Genomic DNA, 25488 nt, shown 5'->3' with positions numbered 1-25488 from the left:
TGGATATTCTTCAGGGAGGTGCTTCAAGAGCTGCCATCTCCACCTCCTTATCCCGATGGCCTGTATCACTGAATTATGGGCCAAAATAAACCCTTCTCCATTAAGTTGCTTTTGTTAGGGAATTTACCACAGCAACAGACAGGGTAACTAACGTAGCAGGCTATGCGCACCCAGGATACCCTTGCCTTTATTACAGAAGGTACCCTAAGCTCTTTATTACAGAAGGACAGGCTCTGAGGGAAGTGGTGAGGGAGGACTGGAGACAGAACTAGAGTAAGAGGGTGCTAAGGGGCCGGATAGGACAGCTTGCTCTAGTTGGCTTCTTTCTCTGGTGACAGACATAGGTCTGGTGAAGCTCAGGAAGATGTCCTCCAGGGACAGCTGGCTGATGGAGTAGTCTTCCAACATGTAATCCTTCTTGGCTTGTTCCATAATGCCAAACACCTGTAAAAAAGGGAAGCCGCACTTAAGTCTGCCCATAGGTGATGTGGCATATGCAACGCAGGGAGAGGTGATGTGGGAAAGTGCAGAAGAGGCCACCCTCTGAGACCTTGTGACAAGGCACACAGCTCAGCTGATACAGAATGCCCACTATGCGCTCAGCTGACTGCTCTTGTGGCTGGCTCTTCTCTAGGCCTGTCCCCTGTTCTCTGAAATCTGGGGTGGGGGAGAGCTGACTTCCCAAGCTCCACGCAGCTCATACAATGCGCTCTGCTCTCGGAGTGTGGGTGGAACAAGAGGTGGGCTCACCTTCGCCCAGCTGAGGTTCTGGCCAGGCAGGTGGTACTGAACCATGGTCTGGTGCTCGTCTTCCAACTTGCTGCCTGTACAAACACAGAGACTGTTGTCTGGGAAGACTGGACTGGAGCGGTAGGGAGGGCAGCCTGGGTACCCAGAATCCATAGGGAACAGACTGCGCAGCAGCTAATAGGTCCAGGCAGGAGCACGTGGCCTGTCCCGCAATGTCACATACCTGGGAAGGTCACGTCCACAAATGCCTTGAACTCCTCTAGCATCTGCTGCAGCCATTCCCTCTTGACCTTGGCCTGCAGGGAGTAGCCGCTGCCAAACTTGCTCTTGAGGTGCTGTGGGCTGCCCAGGCACTTGAACTGGCCCCGTACCATGATGGCCAGCCGGGTGCATAAGGCTTCACACTCCTCCATACTGGGGAAAGGGTGGAGGCCTGAGACAGTGCCGGAGGAGGCTGATGCCCGCCCCCAGTCAAAGCCTTGTGTAGACAGGAGGGGATCTATGCTCAGACTGGGCTTTTCCCGATTCCCCATGCTGAGTGTACCCATATGCAGAGCCTGAGAAATGTCCTGATGGACTGTGTTAGGTGCTGCCACAGCTTCTGCGCTGCTCACCTGCGCCCGCCCCAGGGTATCCCGGCTCTTCCTTTGACCCACAAAGACCTGGCTCTACCTGTGGGAGGTGATGATGATGGTCTTGCCAGACTCACGGACCCGTCCCACGGTGTCCCACAGCAGGCGCCGAGCCACAGGGTCCATGCCCGTGGAAGGCTCGTCTAGCAGGATGACTGCAGGCTCTCCAATGAAGGCGATGCCCGTGCTCAGCATGCGCCTGTTGCCCCCGCTGGGTGCCGGGGAGAGAAAGGTGGGAACGCGGAGAATGTAATGGGGGTCTGCAGGAGTGACGCCTGCGTGTTCAGCACCTAACTGAGTGCACTTCACACTCTGGTGGGGCTTTCAAAAATAGCCCCACCCACTTCACTCGGGTTTAACGGTGACTTGGTCTGTTCACTGAGCGTCTGAATGGCCCTACATGTCCGGGTGGAGCACGTGGTCGTGACCTTCTTCAAGGGTCTCTGTGAGCGCTGGAGGTAGGGCATGACCCATTTGAGAGGAAGGGTATAGGACTGTTTTAACAGTTTTTCTTAAGAAATTCACTGTGTCGTCCAAGCATTGAAGTCTCCATCCTCCCGACTTAGCTTCTCGAGAAGTGTGCACTACCATACTGGTTTTATTTATTTATTTTTCTTAATAATAAAAAAAAATGTTTGTGTATTTGTGTATGCCTGCATGCAGGTACTTGGGAAGGCCAGAGGGGATGAGATCATCTAGAACTGGGGTTGCACGCGGTCGTGAGCTGCCTTGTGGGTGCTGGGAACGAAATCCGACTGCTCCGCAAGAGCAGTAAGTGCTCATAACCGCCGAGCCATTGCTCCAGCTCCCTCATAAACTCACACAGCGTTCACTGTGTGCAAAGCTTCACCCTATGGTTTTTTAAATGTAAATACGTTTGATCCTCAAAATATTCAAGGAGACGTGAGAAGCTGCCCAAGACTCAAGCTGACGAATTGGGGGAGAGGCAAGGACTCTGACACCTGAAATCATTTGTCCGGGGCCAGAGGCATCTCTTCACTTCCCAGTTCCAAGCATGAAGCAGACACCTCCCCCAAGGGGAGGAGAGTCTGTGAATTTGGGCAGTCAGTTCTAAGCTTTGACTAAGCTAATCTGAGCTACGGTTCTGTCACTGGCAACAGGGATAACCTACCTCAGACTCCCTGGTGACATCATGGTGAACTGACTATGGGTTTGATACGAAAACCTACCCTGTCCAAAAAAGGAAGTTAGACGTGAAGGAACAGGCACAGAGATCTACCTTCCCTGTTGTTATGATCACACACAAGACAGACTTGTTCTCAGCTGCAAACACTGCCTCTGGGTCGGGATAGAGACCAGCTTCCTTCCACCCCCATCCTCAGTGGCACAGACGGGCACAGTTCTTTCCTACCTGAGAAGAACTGGGATTGTCTTGCCGATGGAGGTGGGAAGGGTAAGGGAACCCCCAAATCTCACCTATAGGTCTTCACCAGCTTGTCTGCATACACACACATGAGTAAGTTCTCAAGGATCAGGTCGACACAGGTTTTGATGTAGCTCTCCGGGATGCCCCGGATACGGGCATACATGACAAGCATCTCTCTTCCTGTCATGAAGTTTAGCAGGGCATCAAACTCAGGACAGTAACCAATCCACTGCCGCACCTGAGTTACAACAGCCCAAGAGGGAGACGCATCAGGGTGAAGCTTCTTCCGCAGTGTCCCCACACCTCCAGCTCAGAGGCTCCCAGACCCTTCCTTGGCCTGGTGCTTCAGTTTAGCTCCTGTAAATACCCGTGTCTACTATGGGAACAGTCATGCAGCGTGAAGGAGCCATGCGTGGGGTGACGGTGTGCTGGGAAGTCTTAGGTTGTAGCCTTTGCTGCGAGTATTGTTGGTGTACAGGCTTCTAAAGGATGGAGGAAGAAGGGGAGGAGGATGAGGAAGGGTGTGGCTTAGCCACATTCCTCTTGACTACATGCCCTGAAAACAAAGGTACTCAGTGTCCCCTATTTCAGTAGTCAAGAGAGGCCATCCTATTTTTTAAAAATTACTTCTCATTATTATGACTATTGCTATTATTATTATTATTATTATTATTATTATTATTACTACTGTCATTATTGTTATTATTACTATATGATGTGTGAATGTGTGTGGGGGGGATGGGTATACATATGCCATGGTTTATAACCGGAGACCAGAGGACAACTCTGTGGATCTTATACAACTTTGTTGTCTCCTTACACCTTGAGATGGGTCTCATAGATGGAACTCTGCCTCTTAGCAGCAAGTGCCTTCACCCACTGAACCACCTCAATGGCCTAGCGTTTCCTTTTTATGTTTTGTTAGACATGCAATCTATGAATAGATTTCACATGCAGTCTATTTTTCTATACGCAGAAGACATTTACACAAAGGCCACTGGAGTCTCAGCCAGGGGCTTGTGGTCTGGTTGGTGTGTGTCCTCAGACTTCGGGGTTAATGCCGGGTCTCGGACAGACGTCTCCTAGAACAACTGTTTGCATGTTGGCATCAGCCCGTGTTTACTGCTGTGCAAAGTGCTCTTCTAACAGAACATTACCGTCTATAGCTCTTCCTGCGTCACCGCATACCCCCCGACTCCCAACTATACACCCAGAACAGGTTTGAAAAAGACCCTTTTGAAATTGACTAAACGTGTTCTTTGATAATATCATCACATCAGGATGATACAATGCATCCCAATTACTCTCACCCTTAACTTTCCTCATCTCCCTCAGAATGTTACAACTCTGCCTTCCCACAAACACCCTTTCTACATGCACTTCTCATTGCTTTGTTTCGTGATGCTGGGTTTAATCAGGGCTGTCTGTGTAACCGTGGATTTAGAATGATGGATCCCTTAGAGTTTGGTGGGCTCACTAAGGGAAGACAATGACTCCCTGCTAGAATCTTTCAACAGGAAATAGTTCAGCAGGGATGGGTAAAGCCAGGGATAGCCAGGGATGTTTCTCAGATTTCATTTAGAAAGTAATTAACTTGGGATCTTTAGACACATTTTAATTACTCCTGTCTTTTGTTGTTATAGATATAGAGCTGGCCACCCTGGTGTCATGGTTTGAATATGCTTGGCCTAGGAAGTGGCACTATTTGGAGGTGTGGCCTTTTTGAAGTAGATGTGTCTCTGTGCTTGTGGGCTTTAAGACCCTCATCCTAGCTTCTTGGAAGCCAGTCTTCTGCTAGCAGCTTTCAGATGAAGATGTAGAACTCTCAGCTCCTCCTGCACCACACCTGCCTGGATGCTGCCATGCTCCCAGGCATGACACTGGAGAAGCTCTGAACTTGTAAGTCAGCCCCAATTAAATGTTGTCCTTATGAGAGTTCCCTTGGTCATGGTGTCTGTTCACAGCAGTATAACCCTAACTAAGATGCCATTTTATGTCCATGTTCTAGTGCTTTCCTGTCATAGCCATTAAGATAAAGTGACACAAGTTTTGCTTTTCTTCCTCGATAATGCAAGGCTGTGCCACCTGGGGATGGGGACAAGACCAACACAAAGCCACCAGGGTTATCAGCTTAGGGAAGAAAGGGTCAGAGGTCAGCAAGAGATAGAATGAGGAATTGAGTTCCAGGTGACCTGGAAGAGAGATGCCTCCAGATCCAAGATGACAGCCAAGAAAAAAGCCATGTGGATAATTCTGGTGTCTCTCAATTAAATACAGAGATTTCTGGTAGGCCATCTCTACCCACTTATCTTAATGTTTCTTTTATGTCTGACTTGTTAAGTTCTTGTTTGTTTTGTTTTGTTTTAGAGACAGATTTCACTGTGTATTCTAGGCTGAGTTGGAATTTACTACTTGACCCAAATTAGCCTTAAACCCAAATTTCCATGTCCTGAGAGGTGGGTTAAAGGCACGTTATACCAGGCTAAGGCTATGCTTAGAATTGTTTTAAAATCATGAATGCTAAGTTTTTGATAAACACTTTTTTAAAAGCATCTTTGGCTAAGCATCTTCTTATTATCGAGAGTCATCACTCTCAAGAAAGAAAAAGAGAGAGAAATAAAGGAAATGTTTCGGCAATCCCTGAAAGAAACAAAAAGGATACTGGGAAAGATGTGTTGGGCAGAAGAGAGCAAATCAACGCAGCCTCAGCAGCAATTTCCTTGTTTCAGGGGTGGGGGTTAGTGTTGGGGGTGGGGAGGTTGGTAAGGGTGTGTGTAGAGGTGGGGGGGTGGGGAGTACTCAAAGCTCCTTCTAAAGTTTCATTTCCTCTTTGCTACTGTTACTTGGGATTAAGTAGTATGGGCTGTTCAATAAGATCTCTGTCTCCTCCAAAATCCAGGAGAGATATCCAAACCACAATGTGTAACATTGAAATGCAAGAGAGGTGAAAAAGCAAGACAGCTTGACTCCTCAAAAGGGTCATAACCGGTGGGGAAAAGGCTGCTCTTCCAGAGGACCAGACTTCAACCCCCAGCAACATGTGACAGCTCATACCTGTCTGTAACTCTTATCCTAGGGGACCCAGTGCCGTCTTCTGACCTCTTTGGGCACCAATCATGCATGAGGTACACAAACATATATGGAGCAAAACGCCCATGCATAAAGATAAATATTAATTAGCTTTTTAAAAGATGACAACTCAACTATTGTAACCCAAAGATCCTTTTTGTCACTGTGATAGAACACCAAGACCAAAAGTGACTTATGGAAGAAAGCATTTATTTTAGCTTATGATTACAGAGGGAGTGTCCTGAGACCTGGCGTCAGACAGACAGGGCAAGAGGCAGAGCAAGCACATGAGCCACAAACACAAGCAAGAGGGTGAACTAAAAGTGGAGGCTATAAACTCTCAGAGCCTGTTCCCATGATGCATTTCTTTCAGCAAGACTGTAAAATGTCCCTAAACAGCACCTCTAACTGAGGACTTGGCTTTCTAATACCTGAGCCCATTGGAGATTTCTCATTCAAACCAGCACAGATACAGAAACAGGCAAAATGTCTGATGAAGTTTTTAAAGTTCTCAGATAAAAATGATCCTTGGGTACAGAAAAAAGGATTTCAACAAAATTAAGAAAGAAAATTTCCCAAGCCTAAGTAGAGAAATACCCATCAAGTGGGAAGAGGTATACAGAGCACCAAATAGACAAGACAAGAAAAGAAACTCTCTGGACAGAGGGTGGTGACGCCTTTAATCCCAGCACTCAGGAGACAGAGACAGACAGATCTTTAAGTCTGAGGCCAGCCTGGTCTACAGAGCAAGTTCTAGGGCAGCCAGGACTACATGGAGAAGCCCTGTCTCAAAGCAGCCACAGCAACAAAGGAAACAGAAAAGAAACTTTCCAAGACACATAATAATCAAAACACTAAATGTAGAGAGTGGTATTAAAAGCTGCAGGCTAGAAAAAAGAAGTGGCATATAAGTACACTCCTGTCAGAGTAGCATCTGATGGAGACTTTGGAAGCCAAGAGCAACTGGACTGATGTTCTACAAGTTCTGGATTACTCCAGATGCCAGACCAGACAACTGTACTTCAGTCGTAGTTGAAGAAGGAAAATTATGCTTCATGGTTAAATATAGATAAAAGGGAAGATACACCAAAAGGATATTGTAACTCTAAACATGTAGGTGCAAAACACAGGGACACCGAATTTTGTAAAAGAAACACCATAACATCTAAAATCATATATAGACCCCAAGATGGTGATAGCGGATAACATCACTACTGCACGCTCACCAGCAGACAGGTCATCAGGACAAACTAAGTAGAGAAAACTCCAGAGTTAAATTATATCCTAAATCAAAAGAACCTGCCGAATTACAGATCATTCCACCCACACACTAAGGAAAAGACTTTGTTTTTAGAAGTCCATGAGTCTCTCTCTGAAATTGGACACAAAGTAATAGTCAACAAATATAGGAAAATTGAAATGATATCTTGCATTTCACCTGACCACGAAGGAAGGAAGCTGGACACCACCACCACCAGAAACGGCAAAAGTACACAGTTCTGAAACTACACAGCACATACGGGTGAGAACTGGGTCAGTGGGGGAAGCCAAGAAATGAATTTAAAACATTTTAGAATCGAATGAAAGGGAAAAAACACAACAGACCAAACTCCACAGGACGGTGCAGTGCTGAACATTTGGAGCACTAAGGGCTTACGTCTAGAACTGAGTGCTCTCACACTGACAGCTTAACGCCACACTTCAGAAAAACTAGAACAAACAGCACCCACAAAGAGTAGATTGGAAGAAATAACCAAACTCAGGGCTGAAACAGAAAAAAACAAAAAAAAAAAAACAAAAAAAAAAAAACAAACAAACAAAAAAAAAAAAACAAAGAATCAGTGAAAAAGAGAATTGGTTCTTGAAAATGTTCACAAGACTGGCAAAGCTTTCACCAAAATAATCAAAAGGGGAAGAATTTACAAATCAATAAAATTAGAGACAAGAGAGAGAGAGAGAGAGAGAGAGAGAGAGAGAGAAAGAGAGGCATTGCAACAGATGCTGAGAAAATTCAGAGTCTTAAGATCATACTTTAAAAATCTGTATTCTATCACACTGAAAAAAATTCTACACACATATATAACCAACCAAAGTTAAATCAAAGTGTAGTAAACATTTTAAATAAGCCCACGACATCCAGTTAGATAGAAACAGTGATTGAAAATTTCACCGCAGAACATGCCTTTGTGTGGCTTCTGGGAATCCAAATTTATCTCCGGACTGTGCAGCAGACATTTTGCCCACTGAACCATCTTACCAATCCCTTGAAAGTGTTGTCTTAGTTAGGGTTTTACTGCTGTGAACAGGCACCATGACCAAGACAACTCTTATAAGGACAACATTTAATTGGGGTTGGGTTATAGGTTCAGAGGTTCAGTCCATTATCATCAAGGTGGGAGCATGGCAGCATCAAGGCAGGTGCAGTTGAGAGCTCTACATCTTTATCTGAAGGCTGCTATGAGGAGACTCATTTCCAATCAGTTAGGATGAGGGTCTTCAATCCTGTGCCCACAGTGATACACCTACTTGAGCAAGGCCACACCTCCAAATAGTGCCACTCTCTGGGCTAGGTGTACTCAAAGCACCACAAGTGTTTTATAGAAAAATGTCTGGCCAGGCATAGTGACACACATCTTTAATCCCAGTGCTCAGAAGGCAGAGGCAGGCAGATCTCTCAGAGTTTGACAAGCCTGAGTTCTAGAGTTCTCGAACAGCCAGGGATACAGAGAGAGATCCTGCCTCAAAGCAACAACAGCAGCAAAAAAATTTTTTTTTCTTCATGGTCTTTTGCTGTAGCAACTCAAGTGGGAACACAAGAGGCACAGGGTCAAAGCGAGGGTCAGTGGGATATGAAAAGACAGCAGCTAGGTCAAATGATGGTGGGAATGGACAGCCAAATACAGTCAAACAGAAGGAAATGGACATTCCATGCAGAAGAACAGTCTGTCCACTAGAGACCACAGGTCAGCACAGGCAGTGAATTTTCCTAAAACCTAGACTGGAGGATTCCCTCACACTACCCTGTCAGCTCCAGGACTCCCTCATAATGTGAGGGAAGTTCCACCTACAGGGTAGACTTGAGCCACAAGCTACACTGTAAACCCAGTTACTCCATACCAATGGAGCTTCTGGAGATGGCTGAAAGGGAAGCCCCTAGCAGACAGGTTCAAGATTTCCCTGGTTTGCCTCGGGGTGTTGTAGAAAGTTGTTCATGAGATTACTGAACATAAAACTTACCTTATGGGAATGGAAAACAAATTCAGGCCAGGCAGTGGTGGCGCAAACCTCTAAGCCCAGCCCTTGGGAGGCAGGCAGAGGCAGGTGGAGGTGGAAGTCAAGGCCAGCCTGGTTTTACAAAGTGAATTCCAGAATAGCCAGGGCTACACAGAGAAAGCCTGTTTAAAAAAAACAAAAAGCACAGTGTGGCCAGGTGGCTCGGACCAAGCAGGGCTTTCCTTGCCAGTGGACTGTGTAGAGTGTACAGCCCGTCTCTTGTCTTCTCTTCAACATGGTATCTTCTGCCATGCGGGTGACAGAGCTGGAGAAGCGTGCTTCAGGCCAGGCTTTTGAGCTGATTCTCAGCCCTTGGTCAAAAGAATCTGTCTCCGATTCCCCCACCCCCAAGAAGAAGGATCTTAAACTGGAGGGAATTCAGAAGAAATTAGAAGCTGCAGAAGAGAGACGCAAGTCTCATGACGTGGAAGTCTTGAAGCAGCTTGCTGAGAGGTGGGAGCATGAAAGAAGTGCTCCAGAAAGCCACCGAGGTGAACGACTTTAGCAAAACTGACCCACAAAATGGAGGCTAACAAAGAGAACCAGGAGGCGCAAATGGCTGCCAAGCTGGAGCGTTTGCGAGAGAGGGACATGCACGCAGAAGAGGTGCGGAAGAACAAAGAATCCAAAGACTGGCAGACGAGACGGAGGCTAAGTTGTCCTGAGAACTGACTTTCTCCCCGACCCCTTCCTGAATATCCAAAGACTGCACAGGCCAGTGCCGTTTACTTTTCCCTCCTGACAAATATTCTAGAAGCTGATGTAGGACCGTATAGGTAGATCCAGACCATGAGATGTTTTAGGGGCTCAAGGGGGGAAACTGAAAGTGTTTTACTCTCTTTTTAAAGTGTTGGTCTTTCTAACGTGGCTATTTCTCTCTCTGGATCTTTTCCACTTGAGCACGCTCGGTGTGTTGGGTTAACGGCTAGTACTGTACTGACCGTAGAAGACGACTGTGAAGGTATGTAGTGGCTTCTTCCAACCCATTAGATGCTGAATATCTATTCATTTTGCCATCCCAATTCTGTCCCAATCTCACCAGATGCTACTGTGCTTGAATGGTTAATAAACTGCACAGTGCTGTAAACCAGCCCCCAGTTAAATGTTTTCTTTTAGAAGAGTTGCCTTGGTCTTGGTGTCTCTTCAGAGCAGTAAAACTCAACCTAAGACAGCAGGGCTTCATTCATTTATGATTATATAAATGGATGTCTTTTGCGATGTTGAACAAATTTTAGCTCTTGTACAGTTATAGAATCTGAGTTCTATAATTCAACATATAGGATTAGTGTTGGCTATATGGCTACTTGGGACACATCAGCAGGTGGGCAGTAGTGGGAGCCAGAGAACCAAAAAGGACCATGCAGGGATCGAACACAAGGGCAGTGAGATGTGCGCAGATCACTCAGGAAAACCACAACCTTCGGAAACAGATACAGATCTACCAAAGGAGCCAGGTATGGTGGCACGAGCCTATAATCCCAGCCCTTAGGACCACGAGTTTGAGGTCGGCCTGGGCTACATCATCAGACCTTGCCTCAAAACAAAACAAAAGATTTACTAAAACTCTGAGAGAGCCATTAGCCATGAAGAAGCACAAGAGGAGAGGGAAGCTGTGGAATAAGCTGGAAGAGGCTAGCAGCTCCAGGTGGTACAGAGAAATAAGGAAGATGTAGACTGTATAGAAGGGTGACTATATAGAAGTGTGTTCAAGAGAACGGAGCTGAGGGTTGTTGTTGTTATTTGGTTGGTTGTTTTTGTTTCGTTTTTCTTGTGGGTGAGGTGTTGAGCATCTATGCACCATGGCTGCCAACCAGATAACTAGAATAGACCCTTCAATAGCAGGTGGATGAGTGTTCCTCTAGTTCTTAGGAAGGACAGAGGAGAAGGAAGAGAAAGGAGAGGAGGAGGTGGAGGAAGAGGAGGAAGGAGGACAAGGTAGTGGAGACACTACTGTGGGGTTTGCTATGTTTCTGGCTCTGTAAGCACTTGAGAGACTGTGCTGTGTGAACAGCCAGACCTGTGGTGGAGAGCACAGAGAACCATCTCAGATGCATATTTAGATTTGAGCTTACACATCAAATAGATGCATGGGCCTTTGAGACATCAAGTCCCAGCTTTATAACCCCAAATCCCGTATCCCCAAATTTGGTTCCAGGCCACACCCACCTTCACTATGTCAGAGTTGACGCTGAAACCCTTGACAAAGGCATCCCCTGAGGTGATGGGCTGCTCCCTGGTCAGCATGTTGAAAATGGAAGTCTTCCCAGCTCCGTTGAGGCCAAGAAGGCCAAAGCACTCTTTTTCTTTAACAACAAAGGACACCTTGTTCACAGCCAACAGGGGCACCTTCTCTTTATAGACCTGAGAGACACAGGACAGAGGTGCAGAGAGGAGGCTAGCAGCCAGCAGCCACCACACACCCCACCCAGCTGCCTCTCATGACACAAGCTCAGTTCCTTCCCACAGTCCTTGCACATTGTCTGCATTGTTCTTGGAGGTAAGCCATTTATTTCTCTTTGTCCCTGAGTCAGTAAACCTCACTGATATTGCTGAAGGGTTTTGTATTTTGTTAACCACCAGAAACTTAAGGGAAACATGACTGACAAACTTGCGGGGGGGGTGGGGGGGTGGGAGGGGATGCCATAAGATACCGGGATGTTTGAGAGACCATTTAAAATTCTTCCTAGGAATCCCAGAGAAACTTAGGAGGCTCCATTTAGTTTCCAGAGTCCTTATCCCATTTGGCCCCGCCATAATTGTTGTCTGGGTACAGGAGAGGTTAATCTTAGTATGCCTCTCTCTCTCTCTTTTAAAGCAAGCATGGCTCTCAGACCCTCCCTCTACCAGAGAGACCTCATTAAGTCTGTCTTCCCAGAAGCCCATCTGCCACTGTGCACAGGCCACAGTCTCATCAGAAGGGAGATTCTGTGTGTGAAAAGCCAAGGCACAGTGTGTTGGTTTGAATAGGTATGGCCCCCATAGACTCATGTGTTTGAATGTCTGGCCCATTGAGACTGCACTATTAGGAGGTGTGGCCTTGTTGGGGGAAGTGTGTCACTGTGGGGGTGGGCTTTGAGGCCTGCTATGCTCAAGCGACACCTGGTGTGGCACACAGTCTCCTTCTGCTGCCTTTGGATAAAGATGTGGCGCTCTTGTCCCCTCCAGCTCCATGTCTGCCTGCATGCTGGCATGATTCCTACCATGAGAATGGACTGAACCTCTGAAACTGTGAGCCAGCCCCAGTGAAATGTTTTCCTTTATGAGACAAGCAGATAAACGAGCAAAGCTGAGTCTAACTTTACCTTTGACACTTCTTTAACAACAAGTGGGTTTTCCTTTATTAATGTTTCCAAATGATGCTTGATGGCTTCTGCCTCTTCTAGAACATCTTCATCTTCAGGCCCTGTTACATCAAAGATCATTTCCTATGTTCCCAAGACAAGGGTAGAAATGTACGTGTTTCTGAGGTTAGAGGATAGAGTTTGACTAGGGTCAGAAGGGATGGGCCCCTGAAAGTCCTGTGACAGTACCCATGTACACACCGCCACCACAACCTCAGGAACATGTAGGTGTTGGGATTCTGTAAACCCCACCCCACAGTTACCTGGCAACAGCCAGGTATGCTCAGCCCCACAGTTACCTGACACTATAAAAGGGGCTGCTTGTCCTCCTCCTCTCTCTCTTGTTCTCTTGTGTTCCTGCTCCCCCCCTTGGCTTCCCCCCATTCTCTTCCCACCTCTCTCCACATGCTCATGGCCGGCCTCTATTTCTCTCCTCCTCGTCTTCTCTCTCCCTGCCTCTGTTACCCACTTAACTCCCTTCCCCATGCCCTGAGTAAACTCTATTGTGTACTATATACTGTCATGTGGCTGGTCCTTTCGGGAAGACATTACCAACATGGGCTCCCCAGAGGCATGCCCCTTACCCCAGTGCCTCATCCCACCTCCATGGAGTGTATCCCCCACCCCCTTCATCTTTGTCCTAACATTGGTGCTGAAACCTGGGACATCATCTTTTTTCTCACAGTAGCTGTCTACATTTATAGTGGCTTGACCATGATGGGGTAGGTGGTCAAACCACAAAGTGTCAGCTTTTTAGTAACACAAGTTTAAAATCCAGGAATGTCAAGATAAAGCAAAAGCTTACCTCCTTTAGTTTCTTCTAGAGACTTGTCCTTTAGAAGATAATCATACCCTCAGCTAACAGAACAGAGCTTCCTCTAGACTGTGCATAGTTAACTGCAGAGGTGTTTCATAAGGTGAGCTATTCTAGAAAGCTAGGGTCTCATCCCTAATCAGCTGATGAACTGGACTTAAATACACCCCAGGTGACCAGTATGTGGACCAGGGCCTCAAGGGCCAAGTCAGATTCTTCTTCTCTGTGGTCCCTGGGCATGGTATATACCCATGAGATATCTTCTTTGCCCTGAGATTATAAACAGATGCTGGGTGGTCTCAGGGACCCCTCTGAGATGGAAAATAAAGACAGCTAAAGAATACGGGAAGGAAGCTTAGAGCCAGACCTTGACTTAACCCCAATTAACTCACCGATTTTTGCTTCCAAGAGAAACCAAAAAGCCTGGATTTCAGCACACAGAATGCATTGGCTTCGGTGAGAAAAAGCAGGGTGATGTACACAGGTCCCAAGATGGCCAGGGCTGTCAGGTACTTTCCTATCCCCAGAGATTCCCAGGCATAGATGTTCTCTTGGACCACATATCCTTCTACTAATATGAAATAAGTAGATGTTAGCACACTGTTTGGGAGGATTTTCAAAGGCACTCCTCATCTTAAATACAGCAGGTAAAGTCACATAATAACAAATATTACCAGGGACCCATCATTGTTACCAGTGCTTCCACCACACCCCAGCAGAGGGTGGAGAAGGACGCTTTTGCTTGCTGCCTCCAATGCTCTGTAAAGATGATGGATGCAGTGAGCTGGGGGGGGGGTGGTGGTGGCCCACACCTGTAATTGCAGGTCTTAGGAAGAGAAGGAGAAATTCCATAAATATGAGAGTAGTGTGGATTACACAGCAGTTCTAGGGCATCCTGTGATGTATGAGAGACAGCAGAAACAAACCAACAAGACATTCAAAACCTTAAGACTAAATAGGATCATGAGCCCTGCCGGGGGTGGGGTGGGGTGGGGGGACTTACTATTTTTCTGCTAAATGAATGTAGCAATCAAATGACTTCTCTACCCACAGATCAATGCATTGCTCAACCCTCTGTGAGAGGAGGAAGTTCTTTTTGCAGCAGATGAAAATTAGCACCAAATTCCACGCTCTGCATGTTTGCAAAGAGAAACTTTGGAATGCTCAGCCCTAAATGGGACGTCTGTGTGACTGATACCTTTTCTCCTCCAGGCTCAATGATCTAAGCCAAAGAAGGGGCAGGAAAGTTGTAAGAATTAGAGGTGGTTGGCGCATAACTTCAAAGGAACTGCATTTTCCAGACACAACAGGACTGTGACAGTTTGCACAAGACCTCCGCACATTCGAGCCAGAGGCTCTATGCTGTTGGTAACTGTTGGGAGAAGGAAAATGAGTTTTCTTCAACGGAGTAACACTGTATATCAACTATACTCCAGGGCAGGCTCCGTGCTCAGAAGGGATCAGACAACACAAACCAGATTCTTGCTTCTTTGTTTGTTTGTTTGTTTCCTTAAGAGAGGAGGAGCCTGAAGTTCTGTGGGTAGGAACCAGGAGGATCTGGAAGGAGGTAGGGGAAGGGAAAGAGTAAGATTAAAATGTTTTATGAAATTCTCAAAGTATAAGCAAAAACATTATTTAAATCGACAACAAGAGGGCTGGACAGATGGCTCAGTGGATAAGAGCACTGGTAGCTCTTCCATAGGACCCTGGTTTGGTTTCCCGTTTCCAAAACTGCCCAGAACTCCAGTTCCAGAGGATCTGATGCCCTCTTCTGGATTTTGCAAGTACTGCATGCACATGCTGCACAGACATACATGCAAAACACCCATGAAGTGGAAACTTGTAGGTTCTTTAGAAAGTCAGTTGTAGGGACTGGAGAGACGGCCCAGCACTTAAGAGCACTGACTGCTCTTCCAGAGGTCCTGAGTTCAATTCCCAGCCACCACATGGTGGCTCACAACCATCTGTAATGGGATCTGATGCCCTCCTCTGGTGTGTCTGAGGATAGCTACAGTGTACTCACATACATAAAGAATAAATAAATCTTAAAAAAAAAAAGAAAGTCAGTTGTGTCGAGTCGTGTTTTGCTGGAGCAAACATGCAAAGGGGTGTTTTCCTGAAGTGGACACAAGTAAAAAGCTGTTTTACTAAAGCAGACACGTAAAGGAACATTTTGCTAAAGTGGGCACTGGTGAAAAGATGTTTCACTAAGGCAGACTTGTAAAGAGACATTTTGCTGAAACGAGACACAAGTGAAAAGATGGCTTGCTAAAGCAAGCACATAAAAGGATGAGTAATAAAAGGTTCTTTGCTAACGACACTGCATGTGCCGGTTTGCTCTACATGTGTTGTTGTACGAGAGGTTCCTGTGGCTTCTTTCCGAGGACTCTGGCTGTTTGGCAGAGCGATGTCAGCCGATGCAGACATGTGAGGTTTTGTAAGACAGACTCACATACTGAGGCAAGACACATGCTGAGGCAAGACCCGTGGAAGACATGTGATGTTTGCAGGGAGTTTAAATAGGGCTCAGCGGACAGGGACAGGGACAGGGACAGGGACTTGTCTTCGCTGTCCTTCTTGGTCTCACATCTTTGCTGGGAGAGGCTCAGCTGAGAACTTCTCCTGGTGTCCCTGGTGGTCCTGGTTCCTCCTGCCAACTCATGCCGATTCGGCTGAGGCCTAGCTGTCTCTCCTAGGTTGTGCCTCTGCTGCTGCCTTGTGTTTGCTACCCCTATGCTACCAGACTGGACTGCTGGTATATTCATGACAAATTTACAAGTAGATCCAGCTGCCGCCGCCGAGTCCTATAAACTGGACTTCTGGTTTCCTGACAACACAAAGGGTATTTGCTCCAAAAAACAATTTCTAAGCAGGTCCACTTCTCCTACATCCTAATAACCTTTCTTTTCCAGTACCTCCGGTGGGTGGTGGGCTAGAAGAGAGACTAAAGCAGTTAAGAACCATCATTAAAAGTAGGGGTTTAAAACCTCAAACTTACACACCCATACACATAAAATAAAATAAATGAAAAAGGAGAATGTGATCAAAGGCCTTTGTCATTCTGTATTATACATACAATTTTCATCAATTTAAAATGAGAGAGCTTGAACACGTAGCTCAGTGGTAGAGCATGCTTAGCATGTTTGAGGCAAAAAAACCCATTAATATTAATAAAAGACATTTCCTCGTTTATAGGGCATCTATCTAAAGCACAAAATATTTCCATGTTTGATTGTCCTTCCAACCACCAGTCCCCTTATAACTGAACTGGATGCTCATGTGAAAACATTTCAGGAGACTTGGAGGTTAGCTCAGTGGCAAAGGATGAGCTTAGCATGCAGGGGACCCCAGGGGTTTCATCCAGCGCTGCAATCAAACCAAACAAATCCAACTCTCAACAGCTCTATTCTCCTTTAAAATCTGATCTGCCTCGAGCGTTTGTAAAGGTGCGTATTTAGAAATTATACGATACAATTATGTTCACCGAGGAAGCAACAGAAATGTCGCAGGCAACAAACGTTCTTTTCTGTTTCCTTAAACAGGGCTTAGCTTTGTGCATAGTTTTTCATATTTTTTAAACTTATTTTTATTATGCGGTTTTGCTGCTTCAACCCAGGGCATCATACATGCTGGTCAAATTGCTACGGAGGTACAACGCCTACCTATTATCTTGCTAAGAATTATTTTATTAGCTGGCATGGTGGCACATGCCTTTGACCTCGATCCCAGCACTTGGGAGACAAGGGCAGGCAGATCTTTGAGTTAGAGGCCAGCTTGGTCTACAGAGCAAGTTTCAGGATAGCCAGGGCTACACAGAGAAACCTTGTCTTGAAAAACAACAACAACAAAAAAAATATTTTACGTGTTTGGGTGTTTTGCCTGCAAGTATGTCTGTATAATGTGTGTGCTTCGTGCCCACAGAGGCCTGACAAAAGTGTTAGGTCCCTTATAGACAGCTGTTAAGTCACCAAATGGCTGCTGGGAATTGAACTCAGGGCTTCTGGAAGAGCAGCCAATGTTCTTCACAGCTGAGCTATCTCTCTAGTCCTTAATTTTTAAAATTGCATTGGTTTACTTTCTTGCGCTCGTGTGTGTGTGTGTGTGTGTGTGTGTGTGTGTGTGTGTGTATGCATAGGGCAGGAGGCACACACACATGCTGCAGCATGTTTAGCTATTAGACAACTTGTGGGAGTCTGTCTTTTCCTTCCACCAGGTGAGCCCCAGGGATCAAAGCAGGTCGGCAGGCTTGGCAGCAAGCACCTTTACCCACTGAACCATCTCACTGGCCCAGATACAACCTTTTAAAATGAAAATTAAATAATAATACCATGTATCATCCTCTCTAACAACACACAATAGACATTGGGTGCATACCCATATACAGATAAAATAACTTTTGGATACTTGTATCATTTTCTACTGTAGAGGTGGACAACCATTTGTTAACTAGTCTCCTTTTGGTATACATGTCTTCTTGAGTCCCATACAAAAACCACACAGCACAGTTATCTCTCTGTATTCATAGATTCTGTAACCATGGGTTCAACCAATAGGAAGGTGGAGATGTAAAAACAATTCAGACAATAAAAACTGTATTTGTACTAAATATCTGCCAATTTCTCCTTGTCAATATTCTTTTTTAAAGATTTATTTATTTTATTTATAATAGCACACCATAGTTGTCTTCAGACCCATCAGAAAAGACCAACCATTACAGATGGTTGTGAGCTACCATATAGATGTTGGGAATTGAACTCAGGACCTCTGGAAGAGCAGTCAGTGCTCTTAACCACTGAGCCATCCCTCCAGCCCCTTGTCATTATTCTTAAATATAGTGTAACTACTATTTACATAGCATTTATATTAAGTGTTTTAAGAAATCTAGAGTATAATTAAATTATGTGTGAGCTAACTAGGTTATAGCTCAGTGGTAGGACAGTTGTGTAAAATGCACAAGGCTCTGTATTACATCCTGAGTCACTCACTCACACCCCCCCTCCCACACACACACACAGACAGAGAGTCCTTGCAGACTACATAGCTTATATGCAAATGCCATGTCTTTGCACATCAAAGGGTGGATGCTGTGCGAATTCTAGGCTGCTGGGGTGGCAGATGCCTGTAACTAGGTAAATCTTCCCAAGTTCAAAGCTAGCCTGGTTTAAATAGTGAGTTCCTGAACAGCCAGGGATATATAGCGAGAGTGGTCTACACAGCAGGTTCCAGGCCAGCCAGGGCTATATAGAGAAATCATGTCTAAAAAAAAAAAATAGGAAAAAAAGAGAAAGAAAGAAAGGCCAAATCACAGTGTACAACCATATAAGGATAAAAGCGTTACCAGCAAACTTGGCTCTCAGTACTCACAAACATCGCTGCAGTCAATGTCACTCAAGTTCTTAGCGTTGCAAAACTTTTTCAGCTCAAAGTTGTAGTACAAGTTAGAGTAGGCCATTCCCAGGCAATGTCCAGGAAGTATCAGGAAAATGTGATCCAAGGTGTCTGAGAGTTCCGTGTAGCCGAGGTCTGCCAGGAGAACAGAAAGCACCACTTTTACTAGCACGAGGGAAAGTGCCCCTGTCACCCTCTCCTCAGCTACTTCGGGGAGTCACATTCTCAGGCCTCCACACCAGCCGTGGCTTCCCCGACACCTGGTGTTGACTCTCCCTCCCGCCATTCATTCAACTCTAAGCCATCAGTACATTTCTTTGCTCAGGTCCTTGGATCTGCCACTTGCGTTATCCAGAGAGCACACTGTGTCTGAGAAAGTCAGAGACAGTATGTCTCCCGCAGGGCTGTATGGGCAGAGCAGAAAGGTAGTTTGGGTTGGAGGTGAGCCTAGCCAGACAGAACAGGGGTAGGAGCCAGCTCTGGACTTACTGGGGTGTTTTACTTTCCCTGTACTGACGATCGAACCTAGGGACTCACACATACTAGGCAAGCATTCCAGCATAGCTGCAGCTCCAGAGTGTCATCTTGAAGTCAGACAAGGAGTATAAGGTCCCTTCCTCCATGGTTTATGACTAAACTGTCAAAAAGGATTCCTTAGGAAAGAGGACAATACCCCAAATAAAAGAAAGGGGAAACTGTAAATCAGATTTTAAATAAAAGTAAGGAGGCCATCTGGAGGGATGGCTCAGTGGTTAAGAACACTGGTTGTTCTTCCGGAGGACCTGGGTTTGATTCTCAGCACCCATGTGGCAGGTCACAGCAGTCTGACTCTGGTTCCAGGGAACCTGACACCCCTTTCTGGCCTCTGTGGCTACCAGGCATGTAAGCGCTGTGCAAACACACGCATAAAATGATGTTTCCTAATCTTATGTGTGTGAATGTTTTGCCTGCATGTATGTTTGTACACCCTGAAGGGAGAAGAGGACATTGGGCCCTGGGACTGAAGTTACAGACATCTGTGAGCTACCATGTGGGTGCTGGGAATAAAACTGGGTCCTCTTAAAGAGCAGCCGGAGCCATCTTTATCAAGCTCCGCCCCCCCCCCCAATAAAAATTACTTTTAAAAATGAAGAAGAAAGTGGAAGGAAAGAAAAGTCCATCCGATGGAGTCGCGAAGCGTAAATGCAAATGGAAAAGAGCATTGTGGGTCAGGACAGATGCTAAGCATCTTACTGAGGACCGGAGATTGGTTCCCAGCAACCATGTCAGACAGCTCACAAACCACTTGTCCTTACAGCTCCCGAGGATCTGATACCCTCTTCAGCCCTGCATGTGAAAGCCTACATATGCTCACAGACACACAAAAACGCAGACACATACACACAATGATACAATAAATCCTAACAGAAAGCAGAGGTAACACATTGGCTCTTTTGTCCTGACCCAGAGTTGCTAGCATAGGCATGAAGATTTCAGTTTTGGGCGTGTGTTGTAAACAATGACCAAATCTTAGTTTCTTTTTGCAAGAGCCCTTCATCCCATGTTGAGTAATTCATTTGCTTATTCTCTCTCTCTCTCTCTCTCTCTCTCTCTCTCTCTCTCTCTCTGTCTCTCTCTCTCTCTCTGTCTGTCTCTCTCTCTCTCTCTCTCTCTCTCTCTCAAGTAAGGAACATTACATTTTAGTGAAATGCATGGATCACAGGTGAAAAATGACTTGTGAGTGTGTAAATCCACATAAGCTAGTGCCCAGTTTAACTTGGAGAACATCTCTTCATCCCCCAAAGCTCCCCAGTGTGCTCAGTGCTGTCCCCTCTCACAGCTGATCAGTGACCTACAGAGTGAATGTGACCTCTTACCTTTCTCACTTGTGACAGTGACGAGGACCAGGGGGCTGATGCTCAGGAAGGTGAGCATGACCACAAGCTTCACGCACGCACTGCCAGGAGTTTTAAAGGAGAAGCTGACTGTGTAGACCAAAGGGATGATAGCCCAGCCGTAGAGCATCATTATCAGGACCACCGCTGGGATGCTCTCATGGTGCGCAAAAGCCTCTTCCTTATACCATAGAAACACCAACTTAAGGGAGGGGGAGAAGGAAGAATTTGGAAAAGTCAGTAAGGGTTCATCCCAAGTGCTAAGACTATAGCAATTTCAGTTTTAATTACTTTACGTACTGGGGGGGGGGGGCGTTGGAGGCTCTGTTCATGTGATTCATTCTCTAGGGCTGCTTCTTCCCGACACCTTTTATTTTTATTTTTTAAAGATTTATTTATTTATTATATACAAGTACACTGTAGCTGTCTTCAGACACACCAGAAGAGGGCATCAGATATTATTACAGATGGTTGTGAGCCACCATGTGGGTGCTGGGAATTGAACTCAGGACCTCTGGAAGAACAGTCAGTGCTCTTAACCACTGAGCCATCTCTCCAGTCCCCTAACACCTTTTATAATCCAGGGATTAAACTCAGGTCATAAGGCCTGTGAACAAGTGCCTTTACTCGCAGAACTATCTCCCAGGCCTATAAGCTTCTGTTTTAAAGCAAGGAGCTAACAAACCTTCACGAGCATTTGCTAAAGAGCGAGCAGGGAGTTGTCCTGATTTATCAGTAACACAGGGCGGCATAGCAAAGGACGAGGAGATGCTTATAAAACACGCAGAACAAAACAGGAAGTGAGCCACTCTGCACAGAATAATCAGGTTGATCCCACCACATCCAAACACTTCAACCCTGGTTCTTGGACTATCTACTTCTGAATAATACACACATGTCTCCAAGACACTGTCTCTCACTGACTCGAGGACCACACAGACACCACTGCACTAGGCACTCCATGCCTGAAGATGTCAGAGCTAAGTCAACTTGCCATTCCAGTCAGGGCTGAGCTACCGGTTGAACTTCTCAGCCAGTTCTGGTTCGGCAGGTGGTTCTTTCAGGGAAACCCCTGGCCTGCAGGACATGCCACCAGCTCCTCCAGGTACTCACCACCAGCAGCAGAGTGGGAACAAGGAAGGAGATGAGGTCCCACAGCAGGGCGGAGAGCCAGAAGGCCACCGCGCTGACCCCGCTTACAAACTGGAGGTTCTTCGACTTAATGTTCTTCTCCATGACTGTCAGGATAGAGAAAGAACTCGACAGAAAAGCTATTCCGAAAAGAAAGTTGACAACGAGGTAGTGTCCTTTAGGGCCCCTGTGAATGACAGAAAGCAACCATGACTAGCAAAATCGGCAGTGGAAATGAAAAAAAAAAAAAAAAACGAGACGAAGAGGGGGGCAGGGAATTGAGAAGTCCTAAATGGTTGGGAGCTTGAGGCAGGGAGAAGGGGAGTCTCACGCACTGGTACAGGATACTCTCTGAGAGCTCGAGGGCGGTCTGAGGCTGAGGGAAGTTGGTTGTGGTAATGGAAGCGTTGACACCAGAAAGCAGCTTGAAGAGAAAATTGTCCACCAGCGCCAGAGCCAGGCCAGGGGAGTGGTAGGCCTGGTTGTTGAACAGCGCTTTCACTGTGGTGCGGTTATCCACGGCTTCAAACGAAGCTGCCACCACGTAGAGCTTATCGAAGTTCTCAGGGGCCTCCTTCGCCTTCTTCAGTAGGAAGTCCTCTACAGAACCTGGGAGGAAACCAAAGGCACACTGGGCAGAGAGAGTTGCTGAGGAAACATCACCCCAGGCCCAGCAGCACACTGTGAGCCTCCTTCCGGGTACCCCATTGCCAACTTCACACACCCAAAGGCTGGCCTCCTCCCCATTGAGTTCCAGCTAAATCCAGATCTCTGTCTCCCTTTGAACCCCAACTACTTTCTGCCTGCCTCACACCTCAACCGGGTCTAGCCCCATCATGGCTTCTGGGACCATGTGGTCCCAAACAAAAACTCTGCAATGGCTGTATAGTATCTGCATCCTTGGTGCGGAAGGACATACCTTGCAGTGACTCTGCCCCCTAGGTAAAGCCATACATCCATATGGTACAAAAAAAAGCACCTTCTGCTTTGCTTTTGTTGTCATTTTGGTATCGAGACAGAGTCTCAATACGTAGCCCAGGCTATCCCGGAACTCATTCTGTAGCCCAGGCTGGCCTCAAACTCACAGAGGCAGATTGGCCTACTTCTGCCTCTTGAGAGCTACGATTTAAAGCATGTGCCACTTGCCTGGCTTAGAACTCACTTTCTGTGTTTCAGTTTGGATGTAGTTTGTTCCCTACAAAAGCTATATAAAAAGGTGGTCTCCAGGGTAACGGCGCTGAAAGACAGTGAGAGCTTTGCTGTGGGCTGGGATGCTTCAGCCTTAAGGGTTATTATTTGCTGTTGCAGGAGCTGGTTACTTCTCTTTGGAAGTGGTGACTTTTCTCCAATGGCAGCGGATTCAGTTTTCTCTTCCATGAATTCCCTTTCTCCTGCTACAACACAGAGCATGAAGCTCCACTCAGAAGCCACCTGCCAGAGCAAACCTCTGCTTTCTCCTCTGTTGCATGTTGACGGGGTAAAACTAGTTAGTCACTATCTAGATTCTTGGCCTCATGTCCTTAAAGCGTCCCTCATCTATGATCTTAAGAGTCCCTTAAGCTTTCTGCTCCTACGCCTTTGGTTATTTTTCCAGTCCACTGAGCACGGAGTAGCCAGTTCCTACTCAGACGGCATGTGGGATGCTCCAAAGCTTAGAATCTTTGCTATCGTTCTGTAACTATCTATCAGCCGTGACAGGGCTTCTTCCTTCGAGCTTCCCTGAGGGCTGCTACTAAATCTGTTCAATACCATATTCCCAGGACATGATGCCATATCTGATATTTAAAAAACTATATTTTTACAAACTTTAAAGCTGAAAAAAAAAAAAAACCCTTTAGTGATCTAAGAAAAACAACGATGACTTTAACCAACTATACAGAATGGTCTCTGTAAAATCGTCCTACGGACACAGCAAACAGAGTTATCTTAATCTGATACCCAAAGAAACCGAACCTTTGCTAAACGTAATATACTAAGCCCACTTCCCGTAACAAGGTTTGTTCTAGCCAATAGCTCAACTCGTGGTCAACTGAGCCTGTTGCATTGGGGCCTGTGGAAGAATATCAGAACAGAGGAGTGTAGATGTGCGAACTAGTCTTCTCATGGGCAGGAAATGGCGAAGGCCCTGGAAGGGACTGGGATCCAACTGTCTCTTTCAAGGACATGCTGTCAGTGACTTTCCTCTATGCTCAATTTCTTACTAGACTCCACAACCTCTAGAGACACACATAGGCTCTCACCTCTAGAAGCCCTCCAATTCCCCGTTAGCCAGAGTCTAAATGACGTTTTCTGGAGCCTTCCAGAGATTCAGTCTGATGTCAGAGAGCACTGTGTGGTTCAGAAAGCCACAGCCTCCCTGCAAAGAAAAAGCAAGCCCGCTTCCTGCTCGGGCCCAGTGTCCTGGTTCTTACCTTGAACACGCAAAGGGACCTGTCCAGCAGCCACAAGCATTTTTTCAAAACTGTCTGAAAGTTGAGGATCCAGGTGGGAATTCTCATCGACGAAAAATGGAACAATGGTCTGTCCATACGTTTGTAATGTCAGCTCCAGGGGCACGTTATCCAGTTTCCTTAATTTGAAGTTGAAAAAGGTGAGGCTTAGCGTGATGATCGCCAGAGGCAGCAGCGCCTGCACAGACAGCACCAGCAGCCAGTTGCGAAGAGAATACTTGACTTTTTTCAGGAGCATGGCGTAGAATTGTTGGCAGAGGAGCCAGAACTGTGGTTGAAGAAGAAGGTAGGTAGGTGTAGTGTCAATGCAGTGACAAGAGCTGGGGACCACTGAGGCGGCTTCTGCCCATGGCCACTCCCAGTCCCTCACCTCACTCCTCAACTGTCCCAGAATCTGCCTTAGGCACTCAGAGGGTGTACCAATGGGAATACCTCTAGAGGTAGAATCTAAGGAACTCCAGGTACCACAGAGAAAGGATGGATATTTTACTTGTTACCACTTAAAAAAAAAGTCTTAGGGACTGGAGAGATGGCTCGGAAGTTAAGAGCACTGACTGCTCTTCCAGGAGAGGGGAGCCAGGTTCAGTTTCCAGCACCCACATAGTGGGTCACAGCCATGTTAACTCCAATTCCAGAGGATCTGATGCCTTCTGACTTCCATGGGCATCAAGCACACTCAATCCACAGACATATATGCAGGCAAAAGACTTTCACACATACGATAAATAAATCTTTGAAAAATTCTTTCAGGGTGACACACAAATTTAGTTCCTGCATTCAGGAGGCAGAGGCAGGAGAACCCTGTGAGTTAGAGGCCGTCCTGGTCTGCATAGTGAGTTCCAGGGCAGCCAGAGCTTCATAGTGAAACCTTAGCTCAAAAGACAAGAAAACAAAAGCAAAGCAAAACAAAGCCACCTCTAGATGAATATAACTTAATTTCAAAGTAATCTGTAACTTAACATGTTCTACTCAGATAATTTGTATAAGTAGGGGGGGTACCCAGAAGCATGACTTCGTGGTAATGATCATCAAAATCCAAATATACACCAAAGGTCCAAGGAGCTGACAGTGGTCCTGGAGGGGCCATCTGGGTTAGCACTGTGCAAGCTCGCTCGACCTCTCTGGGAGGCAGCTCGACCTCTCTGGGAGGACACGGAAAAGGGCCGGGTCCCATATAGACACTGTCCTCTGCCTAGGAGCCCCTGTGGAAGGAGGCCTCGTGGTCAGGTTTAAATCAGGCATTCGGATTCCTGGCCGATTATCAAGAGGCCATTGGAGGGCTCCACCAAGCGTTATTTGAGTTTTCTACTTTTGATGTGATGGACACTTTCAGTGTTTTCCAGAGGTCTGTTTTAACTCATCTGAGGGCAGGCACAGAA

The 25488-nt window shown here is 46.3% G+C and overlaps 1 protein-coding gene and 1 pseudogene across 2 annotated transcripts in view; one reads left to right on the top strand and one right to left on the bottom strand.

Annotated features, from left to right (window-relative positions):
- Window positions 1-216: 216 nt before the first annotated feature.
- Window positions 217-25488, bottom strand: part of LOC308440278 (ATP-binding cassette sub-family A member 17) — a gene marked incomplete at both ends in the record, with an annotated part of 81345 nt that continues 56073 nt past the window's right edge. Inside the window, 13 exons of the mRNA XM_080942296.1 lie at window positions 217-444; window positions 751-820; window positions 970-1164; window positions 1423-1593; window positions 2820-3007; window positions 11278-11472; window positions 12414-12536; window positions 13659-13837; window positions 18631-18789; window positions 20511-20730; window positions 21642-21846; window positions 21995-22268; window positions 24071-24377. Coding sequence (XP_080798422.1) covers window positions 217-444; window positions 751-820; window positions 970-1164; window positions 1423-1593; window positions 2820-3007; window positions 11278-11472; window positions 12414-12536; window positions 13659-13837; window positions 18631-18789; window positions 20511-20730; window positions 21642-21846; window positions 21995-22268; window positions 24071-24377 — 2514 coding nt within the window. The remainder of the gene's footprint in view (window positions 445-750; window positions 821-969; window positions 1165-1422; window positions 1594-2819; window positions 3008-11277; window positions 11473-12413; window positions 12537-13658; window positions 13838-18630; window positions 18790-20510; window positions 20731-21641; window positions 21847-21994; window positions 22269-24070; window positions 24378-25488) is intronic.
- LOC308440240 (stathmin-like) lies at window positions 9347-9776 on the top strand (annotated as a pseudogene). The gene has a single exon. The product of its transcript is annotated as a stathmin-like (transcript).

This window comes from Micromys minutus (assembly GCF_963924665.1).
Source record: "Micromys minutus genome assembly, chromosome: 31".
Lineage (NCBI taxonomy): Eukaryota > Metazoa > Chordata > Mammalia > Rodentia > Muridae > Micromys > Micromys minutus.
This window is presented reverse-complemented; position numbering and strand designations above follow the sequence as displayed.